Source organism: Maylandia zebra, linkage group LG14, assembly GCF_041146795.1.
Source record: "Maylandia zebra isolate NMK-2024a linkage group LG14, Mzebra_GT3a, whole genome shotgun sequence".
In the NCBI taxonomy this organism is placed as follows: Eukaryota; Metazoa; Chordata; class Actinopteri; order Cichliformes; family Cichlidae; genus Maylandia; species Maylandia zebra.
Window position 1 is genome coordinate 29,173,889 of NC_135180.1, and position 22,383 is coordinate 29,196,271.

At 39.3% G+C, this 22,383-nt stretch overlaps 2 protein-coding genes and 1 long non-coding RNA gene across 3 annotated transcripts; 1 reads left to right on the forward strand and 2 right to left on the reverse strand.

Annotated features, from left to right (window-relative positions):
- Positions 1–6,071: 6,071 nt before the first annotated feature.
- On the forward strand, positions 6,072–9,623 carry proca1 (protein interacting with cyclin A1). Its single transcript, XM_004558213.3, has 4 exons — positions 6,072–6,892; positions 6,978–7,110; positions 7,455–7,589; positions 7,694–9,623. The coding sequence occupies exons 1-4, from the start codon at positions 6,391–6,393 to the stop codon at positions 9,381–9,383; spliced, it is 2,460 nt and encodes an 819-aa protein (XP_004558270.2). The 5' UTR covers positions 6,072–6,390; the 3' UTR covers positions 9,384–9,623.
- A 4,618-nt stretch (positions 9,624–14,241) lies between these two features.
- On the reverse strand, positions 14,242–19,025 carry LOC101480987 (dehydrogenase/reductase SDR family member 11). Its single transcript, XM_024804971.2, has 7 exons — positions 18,745–19,025; positions 16,392–16,601; positions 15,976–16,070; positions 14,854–14,983; positions 14,662–14,754; positions 14,510–14,575; positions 14,242–14,429 (listed from the first exon to the last, which is right to left on the reverse strand). The coding sequence occupies exons 1-7, from the start codon at positions 18,874–18,876 to the stop codon at positions 14,391–14,393; spliced, it is 765 nt and encodes a 254-aa protein (XP_024660739.2). The 5' UTR covers positions 18,877–19,025; the 3' UTR covers positions 14,242–14,390.
- An 849-nt stretch (positions 19,026–19,874) lies between these two features.
- LOC143421962 (uncharacterized) lies at positions 19,875–20,877 on the reverse strand. Its single transcript, XR_013101565.1, has 3 exons — positions 20,668–20,877; positions 20,428–20,517; positions 19,875–20,341 (listed from the first exon to the last, which is right to left on the reverse strand). It is a non-coding gene; the product is annotated as an uncharacterized LOC143421962 (long non-coding RNA).
- Positions 20,878–22,383: the final 1,506 nt, after the last annotated feature.

A 22,383-nucleotide genomic window follows, 5' to 3' on the forward strand; every position in this document is an offset into this window, starting at 1 on the left:
TAATTATACTGAACTAAGTTACAGTTTCTCTCTGCAGTTTGCACCAGATTTCTTGTTCAAAGTTTACCAGTCATTCATTAAACAGTCTTAGCCTCATCAAACAAAGCCTTATATGAGGTATAAGTCACAAAATAAACACTTATTTTTCTTCTTTCTTTGTATTTTCTTTTAGTACTTTGGGACCATTAAAGACTCACACCAGTGTTTAGCCTGCTTGAGTTTACTTTTATTTGATTTTTGTACTGTGGTTAAATGAAGTCAAATCAAACCTAAAAGTAAGAACAACAAAACATTTAAGATGACGTTGTATCAGTGTCTTTGAGGATGTGAACAGAAAGGTGCAGTCCTTTAACAGATCATCTATCTGCCCTTCCAACCATAAATGCATAATTTAAAACAAACTATTTTTTAATGAGTCAGTCTGAACTTCGCATGTGATGAAACAGAGCAATTGTCACCGTTTTGTTTTTTGAATATGTTCAGTCTCTGCACTAAACACTCCAGTCACCTGACCATAACTGAATACACATCCTATAAAAATCCCTGCCTCATGAATGCCTCAGGCTGTTATTGCAAATACCGCTCAGAGCTGATGTCTTTAGAGGAATCAGTGTCTAAATAAGCTCAGGTTGAGATCACGCTCACTGCAGGAGAAACACGACCCTGGAGCTCGCTGTATTCACAGGATAGTTCCAGTTTTCAGACTGGGAAGCTTCTTACTGTTATTAAATAAACGCATATCTGAAATTTCAAGTTCAAGCTGAGCTCAAGAATGAGCGATGAACTGTCTTTCAGCAGTAACTGCACTTTCCCACAGTCTGGTTTGTGTGCATCTTGAAGCACATGGCTGTGTAGTAAATGTTGCTCTGCAATGATTACATGCTTTATTTCTGACACCATGAATGTGTTCAGATATAAAGGTGTTATGAAGGAAGGAAGGCTCAGGGTTTAAGTAGTCATCATCATGGGCTCATCCGATTAGAATGAGAATAAGCAGTCATCAATCATTCACAGGGTTCTCCTTTTATTCTCAAAATCAAAACCCCAACCAGAACCTCACTTCTGCTGCCCCCCGTGTGAGAGTGAAGAAAGAGTGAGCTGAAAGTGAATGCAGTCCTTATATAACGTGTGACAGGTGAGTGCAATTAAGGACAAGCACCACACCCAATCAAAGGTGAGAGAACTAAACAAGGTGCATCTGGTGAAGTGAGTGGGTGTGCAATTCAGCCATCTAGTACTTGCTGGCTGTCTTGCCAAGATTTACTGTTAGGCTCCCAAATCCAATCCTGGGCTGTGTAAGGAAAAAACGTTTAAGGGGTAAAAGTTTTAAGTCATGAAATTTTTCTATAATCAGTTCTGTCTGTGTCATAGTTATGACATAAGTGTCACTGTGACTTCTGCATATTTTACAGTTTGAATTCTATTTCCAACCAGAAAAAAGATCTGAATCTCTTTCACAGCTCTTGTTTCTTACTCACAGAGTTCTTTTATTACTGTAGAACAAAACATCCATCAGGACGTTCCTTCAACCCTTGTTTACGCTCATGGGCAGAAAACCCAGATTAGACTTTGCTAGAAAACACTTAAAAAGGAGCTGCTGCTTTGAGAAGATAACAGAAAGATTCCCACTGGCTTGGAAAAACATGCAGAAGATGTGAAGTTTCCACAAATATGCCAAGAAAGGTAGAGATAGTGCGGCAGCATGACTCAAATAATAGTACCCAGCAGCTGTTGGTGACATGAGGCCCAACCATAGATATGAAGTGTAGAGATATTAGATATCAGAATTACCAATTTACATGATTCATGTTTAGTTTATAGATTCCAATCTGTAGGGTTTCCTTTTGCACTACTGTTAATTTTAATAATCATTTCACTTTATTTCTACTTGTTTTATTGTTTTGTTTTTTTTAATAATTTTTACTAGTCCACTGTCAAATGCAATGTCTATTAATATGCTGTCTAAATAAAGTTTTACTTGTGTGACAACCCACTGCACCCTGCCTTCCTTTTGGCCTACTTGTGTCTTGTTTGCAGGCGCTGGAGAGGCTGAGTTCCTGTTCACAATTAGTGACACTGGCAACATGGGCTCAGTGTGCCAGGACTGCACAAAAAGCCATTAGAACCCAGATATGCATCAGCTCATTTCCCTGAGACACCCTGTTGGACTGTGGTTGCTTTTAGTTGGGTTCTTGCATTTAACAACATTACATACACCATTTTTCCACCTATGGACTCCACACCACTCTACACCACTGATGGTACTGACTACACACACACCCATTTGTGCAAAGTTTCTTTTTTCTGTTTTATTTACTTAAAATAAAATAGTTTGGATGGCATCCCTATGCATCTCTGTTTTTTTTTGTCGTGCGTGCAGCCTGGTTTGTGACACTTGCTAACTTAAATGTTCCATGCTGCCCTTTTTCATTTTTTTATAATTTAATATTTGTTCAATATCAGTACTGCTAATTATGTTATAGAATTTTATTATGATGACAATATTAATCTTTGCTTTATATTTTATCATCCTCTTCATGAATATTGCATATTTCATTTGTTTATTTTTTTTCCATTTTGTTTTTATACATGCCATGGTTTTTAGCTTTTATTTTTCTGTTTTCTCCTTTAAAAAAAAGAAAAAAAAATCTGCACTTTATTCCCACTTTTTAAAAACAGTCCCTACTGTTTTTTTTTTCTTTTGGGGGGGGTGGGGGGGGGGGGGGGGGGGGGTATTGGTTAATTTAAGTTAATGCAAAATTTTTGTCAAAACCTGTAATTTAACAGTAATGGTCTGCATTTTACTCACATCTGCATTGCTTCATTTCAAATCCATATTGGTATTGAGAGTTATGAAAACGAACAAATACCTGTGGGCATGACTGTAGTTATATGTCGCCACCAGTCTATCGGGAAACCTAAAAAATATGAGAAAACACCTACACTTTGTTTATTTATTTATTTTCCCAGCTCTGCAACACACAGAGAGTCTGAATGAGCTGTTCTGGTTTGCAGCCTGCTGCAGCAGCAAAAGCAGAGAAATACCAGCCTCAGCTTGCATCGTCATTGCTGTCCACAGCTACCTTTCATTTTATTATTATTATTAACCTTTATTTAACCAGGAAGATCCCATTGAGATTAAAAACCTATTTTTCAAGGGAGACCTGGCCAAGATAGGCAGCAGCAGATGTCTCACAGTTACAGAAATTACTCAAACACAGGCAGCAACAACACACATGCAACAATAAGTGAAAGAATACAAATAAAATTAAATAAAATTAAAAAAAAAAAAAAGAAATTAATTCAGTCATTTTCCATTCCTTCTGCAGTTTGTTCCAAGCCGAGGGTGCTAAATGGACAAAAGCTCTTTTACCAAGTTCAGTTCGGGCAAATGGAACAGAAAGCAACAAGTAGCCATGCGGACGAAGAGAATACCGACCAGCATGTTTCATTACAAGCAGGGAACATATATAAGAAGGCAGCAACCCAAGTATTGCCTTATATATAAAACTGTATAAATGAGAGTTCCTCTGACTTACCAAAGCAGGCCATCGTACCTGAGAGTATAACTCACAGTGGTGAGTCTGAAATTTACGGTTAGTGATGAACCTCAGAGAAGCATGAAACACAGAATCAACCATTCGAAGACATTGAGCAGAAGCATTCACATATAGAATATCACCATAATCCAGCACAGGCAAGAATGTTGCAGCAACAAGCCGCTTCTTTGTATTAAAAGAGAAACACAACTTATTTTGAAAATAAAATCTCAGTTTTAACTTCAGGTTTTTCACAAGATTCTCTACATGTGGTTTGAAGGTAAGCGAGTCATCAATTAAGATTCCCAGATATTTATAGGTGTGAACCAACTCTATTTTATTACCTTCAAGAGTGGTTACTGATGGGATTGTTTGGGCTCGTCTCCTTGATTTAGAAAACAACATGAGCTTTGTTTTGTCATTTCTATTTCCTGTTTATCACTACTATATATAAATATATATTCTAACATTGGTGTAACTGCACTTATTCTTATCTTCGGGAGACACTGCTGGTCTGCAGATGATCTGTCTGTGGCTGTCAGTAAGTGGAGTGTAACTTATCAATATGTTTCATCCAGACTCACCTTGTTACTTGACTCTACATGAACGCACAGTGAGCAGCGGGACTATTAGGCTCTTTATTTTTCCCAAACCCCTCCTGCAGCGACAACATTAATTCATGAGAACACCCCCGCCCCACTCAACACTTGGTCGAATGTTGCCTCTGGTGATTTTACATCACTTCTCTCCACCTTCCAGAAATCCGATTTCAGTGCCTTGAGTGGGCTGGATCTCCGCCTCTAGAGCTCAGAGTAAGACCAGCCATGTGATATAACACTGGGCTGATTAGAAACTTGCCCTGCCAAACATTTTTCCCTCCCCGTGAGGAAAACTCAGTTGTAGAAATATGCTGTGCATCATTCTCTTAGTTTGGGAAAATATTAGGAGGGTTTTTGTTGATATCAGACATGAATAAACAATAATTTCACATATGAAATTTGTTCCCATATTGAGGTGATCACATAATGTGAATAAGCAGTGCAACTACTGATATATTATTAGTCAAATGAAAGTTTTTACTCACCTGTCAAATATACTATATCATATTGTGTGAAGGATTATAAGATATATGACTAAATTCTTGAACCACAAAAAATTGAATACTGTATTAAAGTGGAAATATCAGGGAAAAATACCCATTTCCTCTTTTGTCCCAAATTTAAAAGTAACTCTAATTATGTTATTCATTGCTTTCCTGTCACACATACTTTATCCTGTTATAATGACTGAGGCTCACATTAAATATGGCTAAAGCTTCACGTAACGAGTTAGAACAATCTGGTAGGTGCTGGTAGGAATACAAGGCTGTAAAAGTTCAGTTAAGTCATATGATGTCAGAACACTGAAACTCTTAAAAATAAGTAATACAATTGGACAGAAATGGACTGGAAGCCAGGAGCTGCACAGGTGTGATTTGATCATGATGTATCTTTCCTGCAGCTTCAGCATTTTGCACAGCCTGCAGGGGAAAAAATAACAGCTGATCAGAGTCAACAAAGTGACAGCAGTCTAATTGAGGGGTAATAGAGGCATGAATTACTCTACTAGTCATGTGAAGGGGCTTGTGTTTATCACTTAGAGGACAGCATATGCACAGGTAACCCCAATCAGCCAAAGGCTCAGCTTTCAGACTGCTCTAAACACAGTTTCAAACTATTTGTTTCAGATCTTGGCTCTGTATGATGGAGAAGGAGAAGAGATACCCTTAATGTCAGTAATGGTTTGATATAAGCTAAGATTGTTCTTCTAAGATGGTGTTTGGCTTGAGGGGCAACTCCTTGGATTAAGATAATAAGGATTATTTTGGATGTTCAATCATGCAAAGCTATAGTAAGATCAAGGAACAGAAACATGGAGCTGGGATGGAAAATAGTGGGTTTATTTTTTAAGGAAAACTGGCATCTTACATTATTATAGTGAATCCAGACTGTGCTACAGTACACACGTACTTCTTTGATAATCTGCTCTTGGGGGAATGTAATTTTTAATTTTTGTTTTGTTTTTGTAGTTCTTCATTACTGGAGAAAAAAATACAAAAGCTTCTTGAAGTTCTACATTTGGGTTCATTTGAATGATTGGCAACTCGTGTCAGCTTCTTGGGATAACTGGAAGCCAAGCAGTCATCTGATACCTCCATTATTTCAATGAGTTTTTTTTCTTTTCTGTGTCGGCCGTCAGACTCTGGGGCCCTTCAGTCACCCGGTGCAGAATGCGTGCGACAGAGGCAACCTTTTTCCACATTCCTGCGTAAATGAGTTTTGTCCCTACACTGTAATTTAGGTCATCACCAAATCAGCGCTGGTTTTGTGGTATTTGAATAATGTCCAGTGTGCTTGGTCGGCACAGTCACCCCATGCCTGTTACCATGGGAAGAAGGCGTGAGCTAGAACCGCCTCCATGCATTTTCCCAAAGTCCTATATCTCAGCCTTCTAGGGTGGTGCTGAGCGGGGAGGGGTGGGAGGTTACTTGCAGTCATCTCTTTCTCTGCAGCTAGAGGTGCAGGTTTACGCGCCGCACACCCACTAATTAACCCTCCGTGGGTTAAGTGAGATGATTAAGGTGGTGAGGGGCGCAGGGTGGGGTGATACCTGTTCACTGTGTCTAACAGATAGAGCTACTCTGCCAGGGCTACAGAGGTTAATCCTGCTGACTCCTCCCAGTCATTCATCGTAGCAATAATCGTACCACTTTAGGTTCGCCTTAAAACTGGGTGGGCTGCTCGAGAGCGCCGGGAAATCGCGAGGAGCTGTCTCCGTTACGCGTGGTGCTGAAAGTGCCACTCGCCGCATCATGTGGTCGGTCTTCTTCGTATTTTTGTCTTATCTGGACACAAACGTCGTCAATGGCGACCTCCTGAGTGGCGCTTTGGATGCAGAAAAGGAGGGCAAAGAAATGTTCTCCACGCTCAACGGCACCGTGTGCGCAAAAATGTCCACGGTGGGGGAGAATTTCCTCTACCAGGTGTCAGACGGAGCCGAGGTGGTGGGCTCAGTAGTCAGTCCAGCCGGGAAACTATTGAACTGCTCCGTGATAGTGGAACAGATGCAGGTGAAATCTTTCATGCACGAGTGCAGGTTGGTGCTGAAGAGACGGAGTGGCGGGCGGCAGGTGGAGGCGAGTTTTGCGCGCATGGATGAAGCCAAGCTGATGTGCAGGAAGTTTAAGAAGAGGGTGGAAGAGGAGGATTCGACTGTGCAGGTGCAGGTTCTGAAGAGATCCAAGAGAGGCTTTACTTATCCGGGGACCCTGTGGTGCGGAGCCGGGAACATGGCTGATAGCTATGACCAGCTGGGTAGGTTGAAAAGTTTTTATTCAAGGTGTCTGACTCCCGAGTGCAATACCTGAAATATATAATGACGCTGACCTCTCTTTTACAGGAGAGTTTGCAGGCACTGACAACTGCTGTCGTATTCACGACCACTGCCCTCATGTCATCCACACCTTCTCCTCAAACTACGGTTACACCAATTTCAAGTGGCACTCCATCTGTCACTGTGACTGCGATAATGCGTGAGTAAAAGCTTTATTTCAGTGATGCTCTTCTTCATTTCAGCAATAAAGAAGAAAAACTGGAGAGTGCAACTTAATAAGGAGCAGTTAACACATTAAATGTTTGGCAGGTCTGTATGTAGAATAGCTGATAAATTATGTTGCCAGATGTTAATATTACTCTATTGACTGTTAGTTTAAGGCATTATGGTCTCTTAAACTAAAACCTTCCTGGCTAATTTTAGATAGTAATGCCAGCCCAGTAGATACATTGCTGTATTAACAATATATAGTACTGGCTGGTCATTTAGTCAGTTGTAGTTCTCTTATAGAGAACTCAAATCATCCCTTTACTCTCTCTGCAGGTTGAAAGACTGTTTGAGGAAAGTCAACGATACATCTTCCCGAGTTGTTGGTCAGGCATTTTTTAATGTCATCGGTGTCCCTTGCTTTGAGTTTGCTTATGAAGAGCAGTGTGTAGAGCGGCACTGGTATGGTCTGTAAGTATTCGTGTAAACCTTTAAGTAGATTTTAAACATACTGAGCCATTTTACTTTCGTAATACGTGACACATTGCCTCCCCTCTCTGTTTTCTCTCTCATAGGTGCAAACGATACAAGAAGCTCCCCATTGCTGTGATGAGAGAGGCGGTGCCGTATGACTTTGGAGGCATTGACATCATTGATGAGCTGACAGTAGCTCCTCCCAAGTCAAAAGGTTCTAAGAAAAGCAATGAAGAAGAGAAACTGGAGAGTGCAACTCAGTCTACGATGTTGGGTCCCGAGGAGCCGTCGCTCAGAAACGTTGTCACCGCCGCCGAGGATTTCCTCAAGGTTCTCGCTACTGTCTCCACATCGCAAAGCTCCAGTACCAACTCTGATAAGGTAGAGGAGCAAAGTTCAGAGAAGAAGAAGAGGAAGAACACAGGGAAGAAAAAGAAAACCAACAAAAAGAAAAAAGGAAAAGGAAATGGGAGGAAGAGAAAAGTGAAAACAGAGGCAGGTGTGAAAGCAGAGGAAGGGGCTGCTGTTTCACCCTCTGGCAGCAAAGCAGAAGTCAAGCCTATGAGTAACTTCATCAATGAGTCACAAAGATATGATCAGTCGAGCAGGAGCACAAAAAGAGTTGATGAGAGCGAATTTGAGCTCAGAGGAAAAGACGAACCCCCTAATGAAGTCATGAAAGATGAACCAGCCTTGGATAAGGAGACGGTTTCCATTACATCACCTGCAACAGTCCAGAAAAGGCCGGCAGGGTCGATCACTGCTGTGCTGACAGAAGAAGTCACTCCCTCAATAAGCACTACTGTTCCACATAAAGCTAAAACAAGAAGGCAAAGAAAGGAGAAGAGAAAGAAGAGCAAAGAAACAACTCTTCTTTCTTCTCCCAAAGATCTTGTAGCAAACAAAACAGAAAACTTAAGCCTTGTCCCCACCATCATTACCATAACCCCACCAGCGCAGCCTGAGCAACAAAACTTTGGGAGCGACACTGAAAAGCGACCTGTTGTCCGCATTGCCAATGCCCCCATTGTTATCTCCAAAGTCAAAAGGAACAGGTCAAAGGACAAAACAGACACAGAGGGGAGAAAGAAAAGGAGGAAAGGCAGCTCTGCTTCCCCCATTGTTGCTGTTGCCCTGCAAAATTCCTCTCTGGACAATCTGAAAGTGATCCCTCTCACTGGGGTTCACACCACACCGTCGATCCCCACCGCAGACTACCAGCTTTCCCACAGGCTGGATGTTTACACAGGAAGGGTCAAAGTTACCGCTTTGAACACTTCCTTTAGTATTTTGAAAAGGCAACGGTCGAAAGAAAGAGGGCTGAGAAACAACAAGAGGAAAGCCAGTGTGCCTTCTTCATTGGAAATCCCACGTTCTCACAAGTTTGAAAATGTGCTCCCTATTCTCACTCGTGTTCCTCTCAACAGCCATGAAACCACTGCTGCAGAAGAAGAAACACAAACTCAGAGTGAATGGAGGCTTTTTGCCACAGCTGCGCCCACTGTCGACACAAAACAGCAGCGGCAAGCTGCCAGACAGCAGAGAAAACCAAGAAAGAAAGCTGCAGCTCTCAGTGATGCATTTTCTGATGCTAAACAAACTGAACCAGTCACATTTTTAAGCATGCCATTCAAAGCTGCCACTACAGCAGAGCTTAGATCTAAAAACCCCTTTGCTACCACCTTAGCACCACCTGACATGAGTCCACTTCAGTTATCTATTGAGAGAGCTAAAGCACAATTCACCAGGAAGAAGAAAAGGAAAATGAGACTGTCTAACCAACAACAATGAGCCGTGTTTTTCAGGCACAGCAGGATAGATGGAGAAACACACAAACACAGCTTTAATTACTTAGATTAGCTCCTGATGACCAGACATGCTTTACAGTTAGAATATTTACATATCACAGTAAACTGTTTTCTGGCTTTAATTGCTGGAATCGACATAATCATATTTAATTGTAATATGAGAATCAAGTTTTGCAATAATTTATCCTGCATGTCAATAATAAAATTATTGGTTGATTATGAATGTGTGGCAGTGTTTCGCTTTATTTATTCAATAAATAAAATATTAAATAACAGTATTCTATTTTAACATAAAATAATAATTCAAGATGTTTTCTAGCAAAAGCATCTTCCAGCAGCCACTTTCCATCCTGTCAGGGAATACAACAGTACATCTCCCTAGCAATTAGTGGTTGCCAAGCAGTTGCCAACTGGTCTTCAGGACAGTATGAAAAGGCTCTAAAGCAACTTTGTTCTGTCTGGCATCCCCTTGTCCTTTGTGCTTACAGTTAACGCTTTGCCCCTAAAATGAGTATATTTGGGATATACACTCTACACTGTGATATCAAAAAGGGATAAAAGTAGTGTTTAATACAAGCATCTACCAGTGTAAACGTATGTATGTCTGACAGCAAAATTAGTAAAGATGTAACAGAAGCTACCAACTTCAATGAGAAGCTAGCACCAGTGAATGTTAGCTTAAAACCACAACTTAGAATATAATACGCACGGATTAAATTTATTCAAATCTGATGTGCTATTTGGTGAGATTTAGTTTAGCTGCTCAGAGGATATGATTACCACTGACTGTACAAAACTAATGGATTACAGTCGACCTCCGATATTTGTGGGGGTTAGGGACCACAACCGCCTGCAAATAGCTGAGATCTGCAAATACTTGAAATCCCATCTAAAACGTTTATAACTGGTTATTTTAATAGCTCAAACACCAAATATACTATCACCCTAATGAAAATAATTACTTTAGATATGCTTTCTATGCTTTCCAAAAAATCAGTGAATAGGCAAATTTTCCACAAATAATTTTATTCGTTCCACAGAAAAATCTGGGAGTAGGTGATTCTGCAGATACCGAACCACGAAGAGGTGGAGGTCGACCGTACTGCCCTTGGACAACACCAGGCGATACTAAGCTAACAAGCTAACAGGCTGCTAGCCATACCATCTCATTTAACCTTAGGAGAATGGTAGAAAACTGCAGCTCTAACTCCCAAAGAAACAAAGCAATGTGAATGCTCCACATGGCAAAAAAACAATTTTTCAAACTTTGTAAAAATGATATAAATTTGAATAACATACCAAGAGCTATTCTTATCTAGCTAATAAAATAATATAATCTTCATTTTGTAATTTTGCATGCACATCTTATCTCAGCTGGAGACATTTAATCAGAAGGAGAAAGCTGAAAGGCTTAAGGTTGACCTTCTTAACCTGACTCTCCTGAGTTTCTTCTGGGTCAGAAATAGCCTTTAAGGCAGTGGTCCCCAACCGTTTTTGCACCATGGATCGGTTTATGTCGGACAATATTTTCACGGCCTTTAAGGTGTCACGGATAAATACAACAAAATAAAACCAGTATGGGTACAAAAAAAAGAAGATTTATTCATAACACATGGGAAAAGACCCAGGGAAACCGAGTTAACGATAACTATTTTAAAAAGTAACGCTAAAAACCCGATAAAAACCCTGAAAACCATGAATTTCACACCCGAGCTTGAACTCTCGTGGCCCGGTACCAAACAACTCAAGTATTATACTATCGCTCATCCTGTTCATGGCCCTGGGGTCCTGGACCGCTTCTTTAAGGGGTGGCTGAACCATGTATGGTTAGCATACTGAACTGGGAGTAGGTTTCGACAGAAACGTGCATTTTCCTGTTAGCTGAACATTTGATAGTTGTATGTTGTCAGGGGGATGGGGTGAAAAATTCCTCAGTGCAGAAAAATCCCTGCTTTTCTTTCCATACTGCAAAAAAATCTGTCAAGAAGAAGCTTAATATATACATGCATGCTCTTTTCTCCAAGGTGACTGAGGACTTTGGTCAAGCTGCCTCCCCATGTGTGGTTGAAGGCAGGGTCACATTCTCAACACTGATTAGAACCTCATTATTTTCACCTCTTACCATTGAGGGTTGTAGAGGCAAATCCTACAGATCAGCTGACCGTCACATGCTTGCATAAGAGGACTTTATCTGGATGGTTCTGGACATGCAACATATTTCCAAATTAGCCCTCAATCACTCAATCATTTAAAATGTGCTCTTAGAAGAAGAATATTCACAAACAATATGGACATCTACATATCTTGCAAACAGTGGGAGTGATGTAAAAGTGCAGATTTTTATGCTACAGCTCAAGTTCCCAGGACTTTTTGGAAGCCATCCAAATATTCAAAGGAGCTTTCAGATGCAGTCCACAGTTGAAATGGGCAGAGCGACTAACACAGTTGGATGTGTGATAAAGCCATTTCTCACAGCGGGGGAAGAAAAAGTAGCAGGAATTTTCCAGTTCATCAAGTTTATGAGTTTTTTGGGTTTATGTATATGGTATATTTCAAAATGCATTACAGGTTGTTACTTGCACGTACAGATTAAAAAAATACCACTGAAGGCTAATTTTTTTTGTATAGTAAAATTTTCGCATCATTAAAAAAATATATTTTAAAGACGTTGGCATTATACATAAAAATGTACCCTCACGAATATTTCTGATTAGTAAATGCAACCGACTCCATAAGCTCTTCTTGATACTAGACACTTTGCAGTTCTTTCAGACTTTCCCAAGGGGTCAAATATATATTTCAAGGGTTGTGGGTAACATGTGCAACAGGGTCTCACAGAAGAAAGCTCACATTTTGTGACAGAAAAGAACTTTGTTTTGTTTTTTTGCAGTCTTGCGAATTCTTGGATAATTTCCTCCATGTAGGCCTCCAAAATTATTAAAAATTTCGAGCATAAACATTGTGTAGAAATAAAGATATTCATGAAAACTTGATGTTTTTTATGATTTTTTTTTCTTTCATATTTTAGTTATATTTACATGTTTGAAAAAAATATATAACGAATAAAACAGTCACACATTAAATACACAAACTGAGAGATAACCTTGTCTTCACTGTTAGTACATCCATCACATCTCCTTTTTCAGTATTTGCTGTTTTTCATATTTTGTCTTTTAACTTTTAACACTACAATCCCATTTAAAATAAACTCACCGATTAAATCTTCTTGCTGTTTGATATCATGCAGCTAGTGCAGCGGTCCCCAACCCCCGGGCCTCGGACCGGTACCGGTCCGTGAGTCGTTTGGTACCGGGCCGCGAGAGTTGAGGCTCAGGTGTGAAATGTATAGTTTTCAGGGTTTTTATCGGTTTTCAGCGTTATTTTGTTATCATTTTTATTGTTTACTCGGTTTTCCTTGGTCTTTTCAAGTGTGTTATGAATAAATGTTCTTTTTTTCGGTACTGGTACTAGTTTTATTTTGTTGTATTTATCCGCAACACCTTAAAGGGTAGTCCATGAAAATATTGTCGGGCATAAACCGGTCCGTGGCGCAAAAAAGGTTGGGGACCACTGAGCTAGTGTACAGTCACAGAGCAGTGAAAGTGAACCAGAACAATACATGCACTGTCCTTGCATGCAAACAAAGAACTGAACCTCACCGTAAATCTGTAATTGTACAATGAAAAGACCGAAAAAAGAAAGATTTGCTGCCCACAGCGCGGGTCATGTGTTGACCTCTGGTTACTATTGTGGCGATGGCTTTGAATAGCCAGGGAGGCAGTCAAGCAGAAAATCAAACGAACAATGTATGGTTTGGGGGAAGACATGATAATGAAAGAACATCGTGTTCTGTGGATTTGTTTGGCTGAAGAAGCCAATAATCCACTGTGTTCACACATGTGGAGGATTGACAGAAAATGACCTGGCTCACATTGCTGATGGAAGAAGAACTCCGGCCTATTTCTCAAAGAAGCTGGCACTCTGATACAGACATTGTATTCATTTGTGGTTACTCTGCATTGTTCTGTGTATCTTTTTGGTAATACGCCTCTATAGTTGCTTTGTGTCTGCTTATTGTGTTAAGTCTCCATGTGGTTATTTTGGGTCTCTTTGTTTTGTGTTTCTCTGTATTGACTTGCTGACAGTCCGTTCATGCACAGCAGAGTGAAGTGCCAAACATTGGGACAACTTCCTGACTTACACTTTGTGTTTAGGTGCAAGGACCTGCAGCTGCATTTGTGCATACATACAAATGTATGTCCAGTGTAACTGAATATATATACACTGACATGAGAAAGGTGGTGGACTGAGGCGGGAGTCCTTAGCTAACCTTTGCTTTCCTCTGGACTGAGAGTCCTTCTGGCAGCTCTCCATGGACTGAAGTACAGATTTAGATTAAAGCAGGCTTGCCTTTCATCAGAAAATCTTCCACGCTGTGTTATTCAGTAAAGCTTAATCCTACATCCATGTTGACATTTTAACACACAGGTCAAAAATCTTTTGTCTGGTAGTTTGTCCTTTATTTTTTTATAAACTTACATACTCAGAGACCAAGAGAGCATTCTCAGCATTAATTTAATCTAGTTTATTTTAATCTGACAGATTCTCTGAGCGAATCTTCTAGCAATAAATATTAACCTGCACCTTTTATGACCCCTAGTGGTCAAAACACAAAGGGGTGGAATCAAGTGTTTCTGAATTCGAGTGTCCCATTACCATCGCTATCCACAGCCTGATACTGTCGCACTGTGAGTTTCTATTTTTATACTTTGTATAAAATTGTATGTTTTCCACCATGCACTGCTCTTTAAATGAGATTTCCTTCAGGAAAATAAGCCAGCCAGTTTTCTCTCATTTTATTTTATATATTAGTAGAAAATTTCAGTACAAACATCAACAACAAAACTGTTTTGTGAACAGATCATAAATCATCATTCCCATAAATGTAGTGAAGAAGTGCATAATTTCAGGGAGGTCATGTGGTTCAACTCTAAACCTGCTCCGTACCTTGCATCCGAACATCTCCGATCTGAAGGGAGAACAGTGTTTTAATATAAAATGATATTTATACAGAAAAAGAGTAAGGCATAAAAATAAGAGAAAAATCACCTGAACATGAGGAGGGGCACTGAGCACGTACGTAACAGCATTGGCAACATCTGTTACTTCCAGAGACTGTCAGAGAAGTGAAACGTGATTAATGACTTATTATTTGAGTTACCACATCAACAGTACATCAGGTGTAGGAATAATTATTTTACCTTGTATGCAGAGTATGCACCAGCTGCTTTATTAGGATTGTTTTTGTAGAACCGTGACAAAAATTCTGTCTCCACCAAACCAGGAGAAATACACTGCAAAAAAGAGTGGATACTGTGTGTGAGGGTCTCATCACAGTAATGTTGGTTTTAAAGTGACTTTTGGAGCTGCCTACAGTGTTTTTAAAGCCTTACTGTGGCTCGGATATGGCTGTTTTCTGCATGCAGCGCCTGCCGCAGGCCCTCTGTCAGGGCGGTTACAGCATACTTTGTGGCGGTGTAGAAATGTAGATCAGGATTGGTAATTACACGATGTCCGCACATGCTGCAACAGATTTATAAACCGTTAACCAGGTGAGCATTAAACAGCAAGCATTAAACAGCATGCATTAATGTGCAAGTAAAGTAACTCTTTTAAACTCATGTCTCAATGATGTAAGAAACACGAGGCCTACAAAGCCGTTTTGTTGATAGTTAACTGGAAATATTCAGGTTCTGGATTGCTGATTGGCCACCATAAAAGATGATGCAGATGTCACTTTGGGTTTTAAGAGATTCTCAAGGACATTTTGAAATACTGCATGGGATTTTTGCTTATTAATTATGAAGACTAATAAACCTTTTCCCCAACGAGATCTTTAAATCAGGTGTCAGTTATTTTGCTTCCTAAATGTAGTAATAATAATATGCTGATAAAATCCTGAGCCGCAGACCTTTATTACTGCATGAGTGACACTAGTCATTAGACTAAAGAGTCTATAATAAGTGGAATTAGATATCTGCATTGATTCTGTTCCTGGCTCTGCTTTTAAAATCAAGGCTGCACTGGGAGATTCTGGGACAGTTAAGAAGTAAATCCATTCCTTCATCTATTTCCTACTGCTTATCCAGGGCCAGGTTGCAAAGCAGCAATCTGAGCAGAGATGCCCAGACCCCACTCTCCTTCCACTGTCTGGCACTTTCCTCAGTTGGAGTCAGCAGCACTGCTGCAGAACCTGAGCTGTGCGTTGTGGTGAGCCCGACTAGACTGAGTCAGTATGTTTGAATCCTGTTCACTACCCCCATCTGAGAAGTGACATTCCATGCCTATAGCCAATTTTGGAAAACGGGGATCAGACCGCCAGGGTCTCTGCCCCTGACCAGAATTGACTAACTATGGCCTCTGCTGTTGATGTAGCTCTTTTGGGCCCCCATAAGCTAAGGCCCAGCCACCTGGTAGTTTCCCTCTTGTAAAATGTGACTTTGTTGTAAGTGAAAACATAATAATTTTAATAATAATAATGATACAGGTTGATATCACCAATAAAAATATCAAACCCGTTTATGTTTACGATGTGTCCATCATCCACATTTCTCTCTTTCATCGACTGATACGCTTCGCGTGTGCAGATACTGAGAGCAAGAACATTTACCTGCAAGAAAAAAAAACAGAAAACAAAATATCAGGAATCAGCACATTCTGGTTGATGCACTTGCTTGTTGCTTCTTGCACACAGGGGGTGAAAAACGGTTATAAGCAGCTTCAAAAACTATTAATGAGTCAGTTTAAGAGCTGTAGTCACTGAGAGGTTAATGCACACTGATCAGCTACAATATTAAAACCAGTGACAGATGATGACATGTTTCACTTTTTTACAGTTCAAAGTTCTGCTGGGACATTATTCCTGTGAATGTTACTTTTGATAAAACGCTACAACAAATATTATATTTCTACAATAACTCTGAGCTCTTACATCCATCATGTTCTTCCAGCCACTGGTTTTGCCGTTTAGCAACAATTCTGGATGAGCCAAGCCAGCATTGTTGATGCAGACATCCACGCCTTTGTGCTGCTCTTTGATTGCTGCAAACATGGCCAGAATCTCCTCTTCTTTGGTCAAGTCACACTTGAAAGGCACCAAAACACCAGGATGGCCGGCACTCTGACAGTCTGCTGCCAGTTTCTGAAACCAAGAAGAGAAAGATGACAGACTTCAGAATCCACTTTGTGTTTTTAATGTGTATGAATCTACTGGAAAGCATCCATGAAATACATGAAAAACTACTTTGTGAAAAATAACTTTAATTTGTCTGCGAACTTCACTATCTGCTCCCTCATTCTTCCTGTTCTTCTGAATTCTCTCTGTCCTCTGTACAATGGACTGTAATGTCTGTACAGTATGATTGTCTATACAAACATACTGAACAATACAATAATTATAGTTTTACAACTGTTTATTAATACTTGCAACTGTATATCTACAATCTGTATAGTTTTCAAATTTCTGTATAGTTTTGTTATTTTTTCACCCTATGTATAACCTGTTCATAGCCTGTACACTCACTAAAGTTGTAGCCTGTACATACTTACAGTTATAGTATATTAATAACATACCTTCATACTGTGCACATTGTAATATACCTATAATAGATCCATATTCTGTAATATATCTATATTATTGCTAAAGCACTTTCTGGATGGATGCAAACTGCATTTTGTTGCCTTGTACTTGTGACATGTGCAATGACAATAAAGTGTAATTCTACTCCATTCCATTCCATTCTCTCTCTCTCCATCCTCCTCACTCAACTAGAAACTAGAAAATGACAAAAATATAATCTTATAATAATTATTATAAGAGCAACAAGAGGATCCACAATCTATAACAGGACAACACACTGATTAAACGTGTGAGTAAAACAGAAGCTACAACTTTATAATTTTTGATGAATTTAATTGTTACAACGATTAAAAGACTGATCCATAAGAATTTATAACAATATTTAAACTGAATGCAGGCTGTTGCTAGATGCTGACAGGTTACATCATTATGACCTGCTGTCACCTGGAGCTGGAGCTGTACTGTACACAAACACTGAAGCCCAATTTGACCAGAACAGGAACAGAAATCTTTAACAAACTAAAATAATAAAGTACATCAGCTTCTTAACTTGTGATATCCCAGCAGACTAGTGGATCGGAAGGGTAAAGTTAGCTAATAATCTCTAGTGATTGACACTACATTAGCTAATGTTTTTAACCCTATTTACAGAACATATAAAAACTGTATACTTTGCTTTGACACTTTATAAGCCAAAGCAATTCCTGCATTATCAGAACAGTTTGAATTTTTTACTGAATTTTTACCAGTTGAATTGTGTTTTAAATCTGCATCACTAATTTGTGAAACTACCTTCTTATCTTCTTTCTGCCGCAGCAACTAAAGTCTGTAACAGAGAGGCTGTAACATCATGACATTAGCAACACTGGACATAAAACCTGTTTTCATTCTTTCCTGTACTGTCGTCAATAGAAAAGTTTGAAGTTAAATAGAAGTTACATAGGAAAATAACATTTAAAAATAATTCCAGAAAATAATATTAATATACGCTCTCGTTAATACTATTTATTGTTATTTTTAGGGGTGCTCTGATAAAATCTCAGACCCCAAAAAGGGTCTTATCTCGCTCTTATCATTTTCTCTCAGCTCCACCTTTTCGCCACTTGTTCCACACTGAACTTTTTCTACAAGCTGCATGAGCCCACAGCAAAAGGTAGCGGAGCAATTTGATTTGTGTCAGTATTTAAAACGAACCAATGGGTTGCTGTCAGTGCTTGTACGCCGGTGCGCAGCGGCCCTTCTGGTCGGTCCATCTCTCCAAAAGTGTGTCGGCCAACCGGGAAAATACCAGATTACCAGTCCAGCCCTGCTATAGCTGCACTTTGTTAAGATTGTTGATTGTGGCTAATCTTTGACAACAGCATTATGTTTCAAAGTTCAACAACCAACAGTGCATATCATCTACATACAGTATGCTGACGGATTGTGTGCCAACTTAAAGAATCATTAACCACAGAGTTGTAAATTTCAAGAAAGCAAAGGGCACAAAAGAGGATTTTCACCGTTATGTTTAAAATTTCAATATTTATATCTAGCTTCTTGTAAAACCTCAGTAGATGTAACTCCAGAGTAGTTTAACTTTTAATTAAACAAACAGACGAAGAAAAACACGTTTTCACTGTTTAATAGTAACTTTACCATAAAAAAATTTCGCTTTACATTAAATTACTCCCTGCAGAAATTACGTTTTCACTTTAGAGCATACCTGGATTTTTGCGACGTCCCTGGCGCAGCCCACCACATTCATACCGAGCCGGACCAGCTCTAGGGCTACAGCCGCCCCAATCCCCACCGACGCTCCGGTAACCAGAGCCACTCTGCCCCGCCAGCGCTCCATCACAGTCCGGACACCGGTAGCTTGCTACATGCACGAAAGCGCTACAAACATCAAGAGAGGGACGCCAAAACTTCAACTTCCATGTACTTGCGGAACATAAACGTCGCACACTCTGTACGTCGTACGTCTCTGCCGAATTCACGCAAATCGTCGGTTCTTCTTTTACATTTTATTGGCGGTTGGCAATATGGTGCTTTACTGCCACCAACTGGTATGGAGTGTGGACTGGGACGTTGCTCAAAAAAACAAGCAAGCAAAAAAAAAAAAAAAAAAAAACCCAAAAAAACACACCAACAACAACAAAACCCCTCAAATCCTTCCAAACAAATTAACCTCTTTAAAAACTGGAATAAGGCCTGATAACTTTCACTTCTTGAGTCCTTTTGCAGTAAATCAATACGATCTAGTTTTATCTCGTATTACTGAGGTTTTGGTTCAGTTGTCTTCTCTCCACCTGATACTTCTGACAGTGTTCTATAGTTTCCTCTTCTCCACAGTAGTCACATTTCCCTGCACTCTAAAAAATATTTTGTTGCCTCAACTTAAAAAATTAAGGCAACAATTTCCACTCAGCTTTTGAAGTTACAAATTTTGCACATTATTAAGTAAATTCAGCAAGTAATTTTTACGTTTGGCTAACTCAACTTGTTTAACAAACCAACATGATTTACCTTGACCTCCAAAAGCATAATTAAGTTTATGCAACCTAATATTAAGTTAAAATTTCTGGTAAAAATAAGTTGAGAAATTACATTAGTTGAGTCACACCAACTAACTTTTTTACATATATCCTACTCACAATTATCTATGCCAATTAGTTTAGGTTTCTATAGTAACTTTTCTAAAATCACACAAAGCCATTTCACTTATTCCAATTGATTATTTTATTACAAAGCATTTTCAAAGTAATACACTTCTGTGTAAATACAACATAAATGAAACAATATAGCAGCCCTTTAATTATAAATGACTAAGCAAAAAAAAAAAAAGTACTTCATGTACATTAACATTAACTTAAATTGGTATCAACTTGTTCAACTTGTTGCAGAATCAAGGAAATGACAAAAGATTTTAATGTTCAACAACGGAACAATCCAAAGGTAAGATTATATGTATTACAAACTTTTCTCAAAACTACACTCATCTAGGACTGCATACAAAAACATAAGAGTCAAACAGTCCAATTCACATTCGTTTCACGACAGAAGTTTGCACTTAAGAGACATTACCCGTGGACTGGCTTTAAGCCCATCAAGTTCCATAAATACCTTCTGGAATACCTCTAGAGTGTTCTTTACTTGTTTTGGGTAACTCAGATTGAGAGCGTATATAAGCCCCATCATTAAGGCACATGCTCTGGGCACATCAAGGTCTTCCAGGACTGCTGTTCCTTCAATCACAATTTTAGTGCACGTCTGGTGACTACAATCTTTACCACTTCTTCTGGGAACTGTTGTTCACCATTCTGGCAAGTAGGTAGTTTAAATGGAAACATGTTAGCATTTTATGTGCCATTTAAAAATAAAACAAAAGAATGTGAGATTCACCTACCAGCTGTTCTCTGAAGAGATCCTCTTCCTTCTCTTTCAGATACACCTTCAGGCAATGGATTGCGACCTCTTGCTTCATTTCCACGGAACTCTGGAGAATAAAAAAAGTAAAATAAAACATAAACTTACAGTTTATTAGGTGAAAAGTCAAAACTGTTACATTTATGTGACTTGCGTTGTGCCAAATATTGATTTTAAATATGTTTTTAAAATAATTAAAGATTTAATCTTTGTAACTTACCATTGAGGGTTGTAGAGGCAAATCCTACAGATCAGCTGACCGTCACATGCTTGCATAAGAGGACTTTCTCTGGATGGTTCTGGACATGCAACATATTTCCAAATTAGACCTCAATCACTCAATCATTTAAAATGTGCTCTTAGAAGAAGAATATTCACATACAGTATGGACATCTACATATCTTGCAAACAGTGGGAGTGATGTAAAAGTGCAGATTTTTATGCTACAGCTCAAGTTCCCAGGACTTTTTGGAAGCCATCCAAATATTCAAAGGAGCTTTCAGATGCAGTCCACAGTTGAAATGGGAAGAGCGACTAACACAGTTGGATGTGTGATAAAGCCATTTCTCACAGCGGGGGAAGAAAAAGTAGCAGTAAAAAATATATTTTAAAGACGTTGGCATTATACATAAAAATGTACCCTCACGAATATTTCTGATTAGTAAATGCAACCGACTCCATAAGCTCTTCTTGATACTAGACACTTTGCAGTTCTTTCAGACTTTCCCAAGGGGTCAAATATATATTTCAAGGGTTGTGGGTAACATGTGCAGCAGGGTCTCACAGAAGAAAGCTCACATTTTGTGACAGAAAAGATCTTTGTTTTGTTTTTTTGTAGTCTTGCGAATTCTTGGATAATTTCCTCCATGTAGGCCTCCAAAATTATTAAAAATTTCGAGCATAAACATTGTGTAGAAATAAAGATATTCATGAAAACTTGATGTTTTTTATGATTTTTTCTTTCTTTCATATTTTAGTTATATTTACATGTTTGAAAAAATATATAACGAATAAAACAGTCACACATTAAATACACAAACTGAGAGATAACCTTGTCTTCACTGTTAGTACATCCATCACATCTCCTTTTTCAGTATTTGCTGTTTTTCATATTTTGTCTTTTAACTTTTAACACTACAATCCCATTTAAAATAAACTCACCGATTAAATCTTCTTGCTGTTTGATATCATGCAGCTAGTGCAGCGGTCCCCAACCCCCGGGCCTCGGACCGGTACCGGTCCGTGAGTCGTTTGGTACCGGGCCGCGAGAGTTGAGGCTCAGGTGTGAAATGTATAGTTTTCAGGGTTTTTATCGGTTTTCAGCGTTATTTTGTTATCATTTTTATTGTTTACTCGGTTTTCCTTGGTCTTTTCAAGTGTGTTATGAATAAATGTTCTTTTTTTCGGTACTGGTACTAGTTTTATTTTGTTGTATTTATCCGCAACACCTTAAAGGGTAGTCCATGAAAATATTGTCGGGCATAAACCGGTCCGTGGCGCAAAAAAGGTTGGGGACCACTGAGCTAGTGTACAGTCACAGAGCAGTGAAAGTGAACCAGAACAATACATGCACTGTCCTTGCATGCAAACAAAGAACTGAACCTCACCGTAATTCTGTAATTGTACAATGAAAAGACCGAAAAAAGAAAGATTTGCTGCCCACAGCGCGGGTCATGTGTTGACCTCTGGTTACTATTGTGGCGATGGCTTTGAATAGCCAGGGAGGCGGTCAAGCAGAAAATCAAACGAACAATGTATGGTTTGGGGGAAGACATGATAATGAAAGAACATCGTGTTCTGTGGATTTGTTTGGCTGAAGAAGCCAATAATCCACTGTGTTCACACATGTGGAGGATTGACAGAAAATGACCTGGCTCACATTGCTGATGGAAGAAGAACTCCGGCCTATTTCTCAAAGAAGCTGGCACTCTGATAC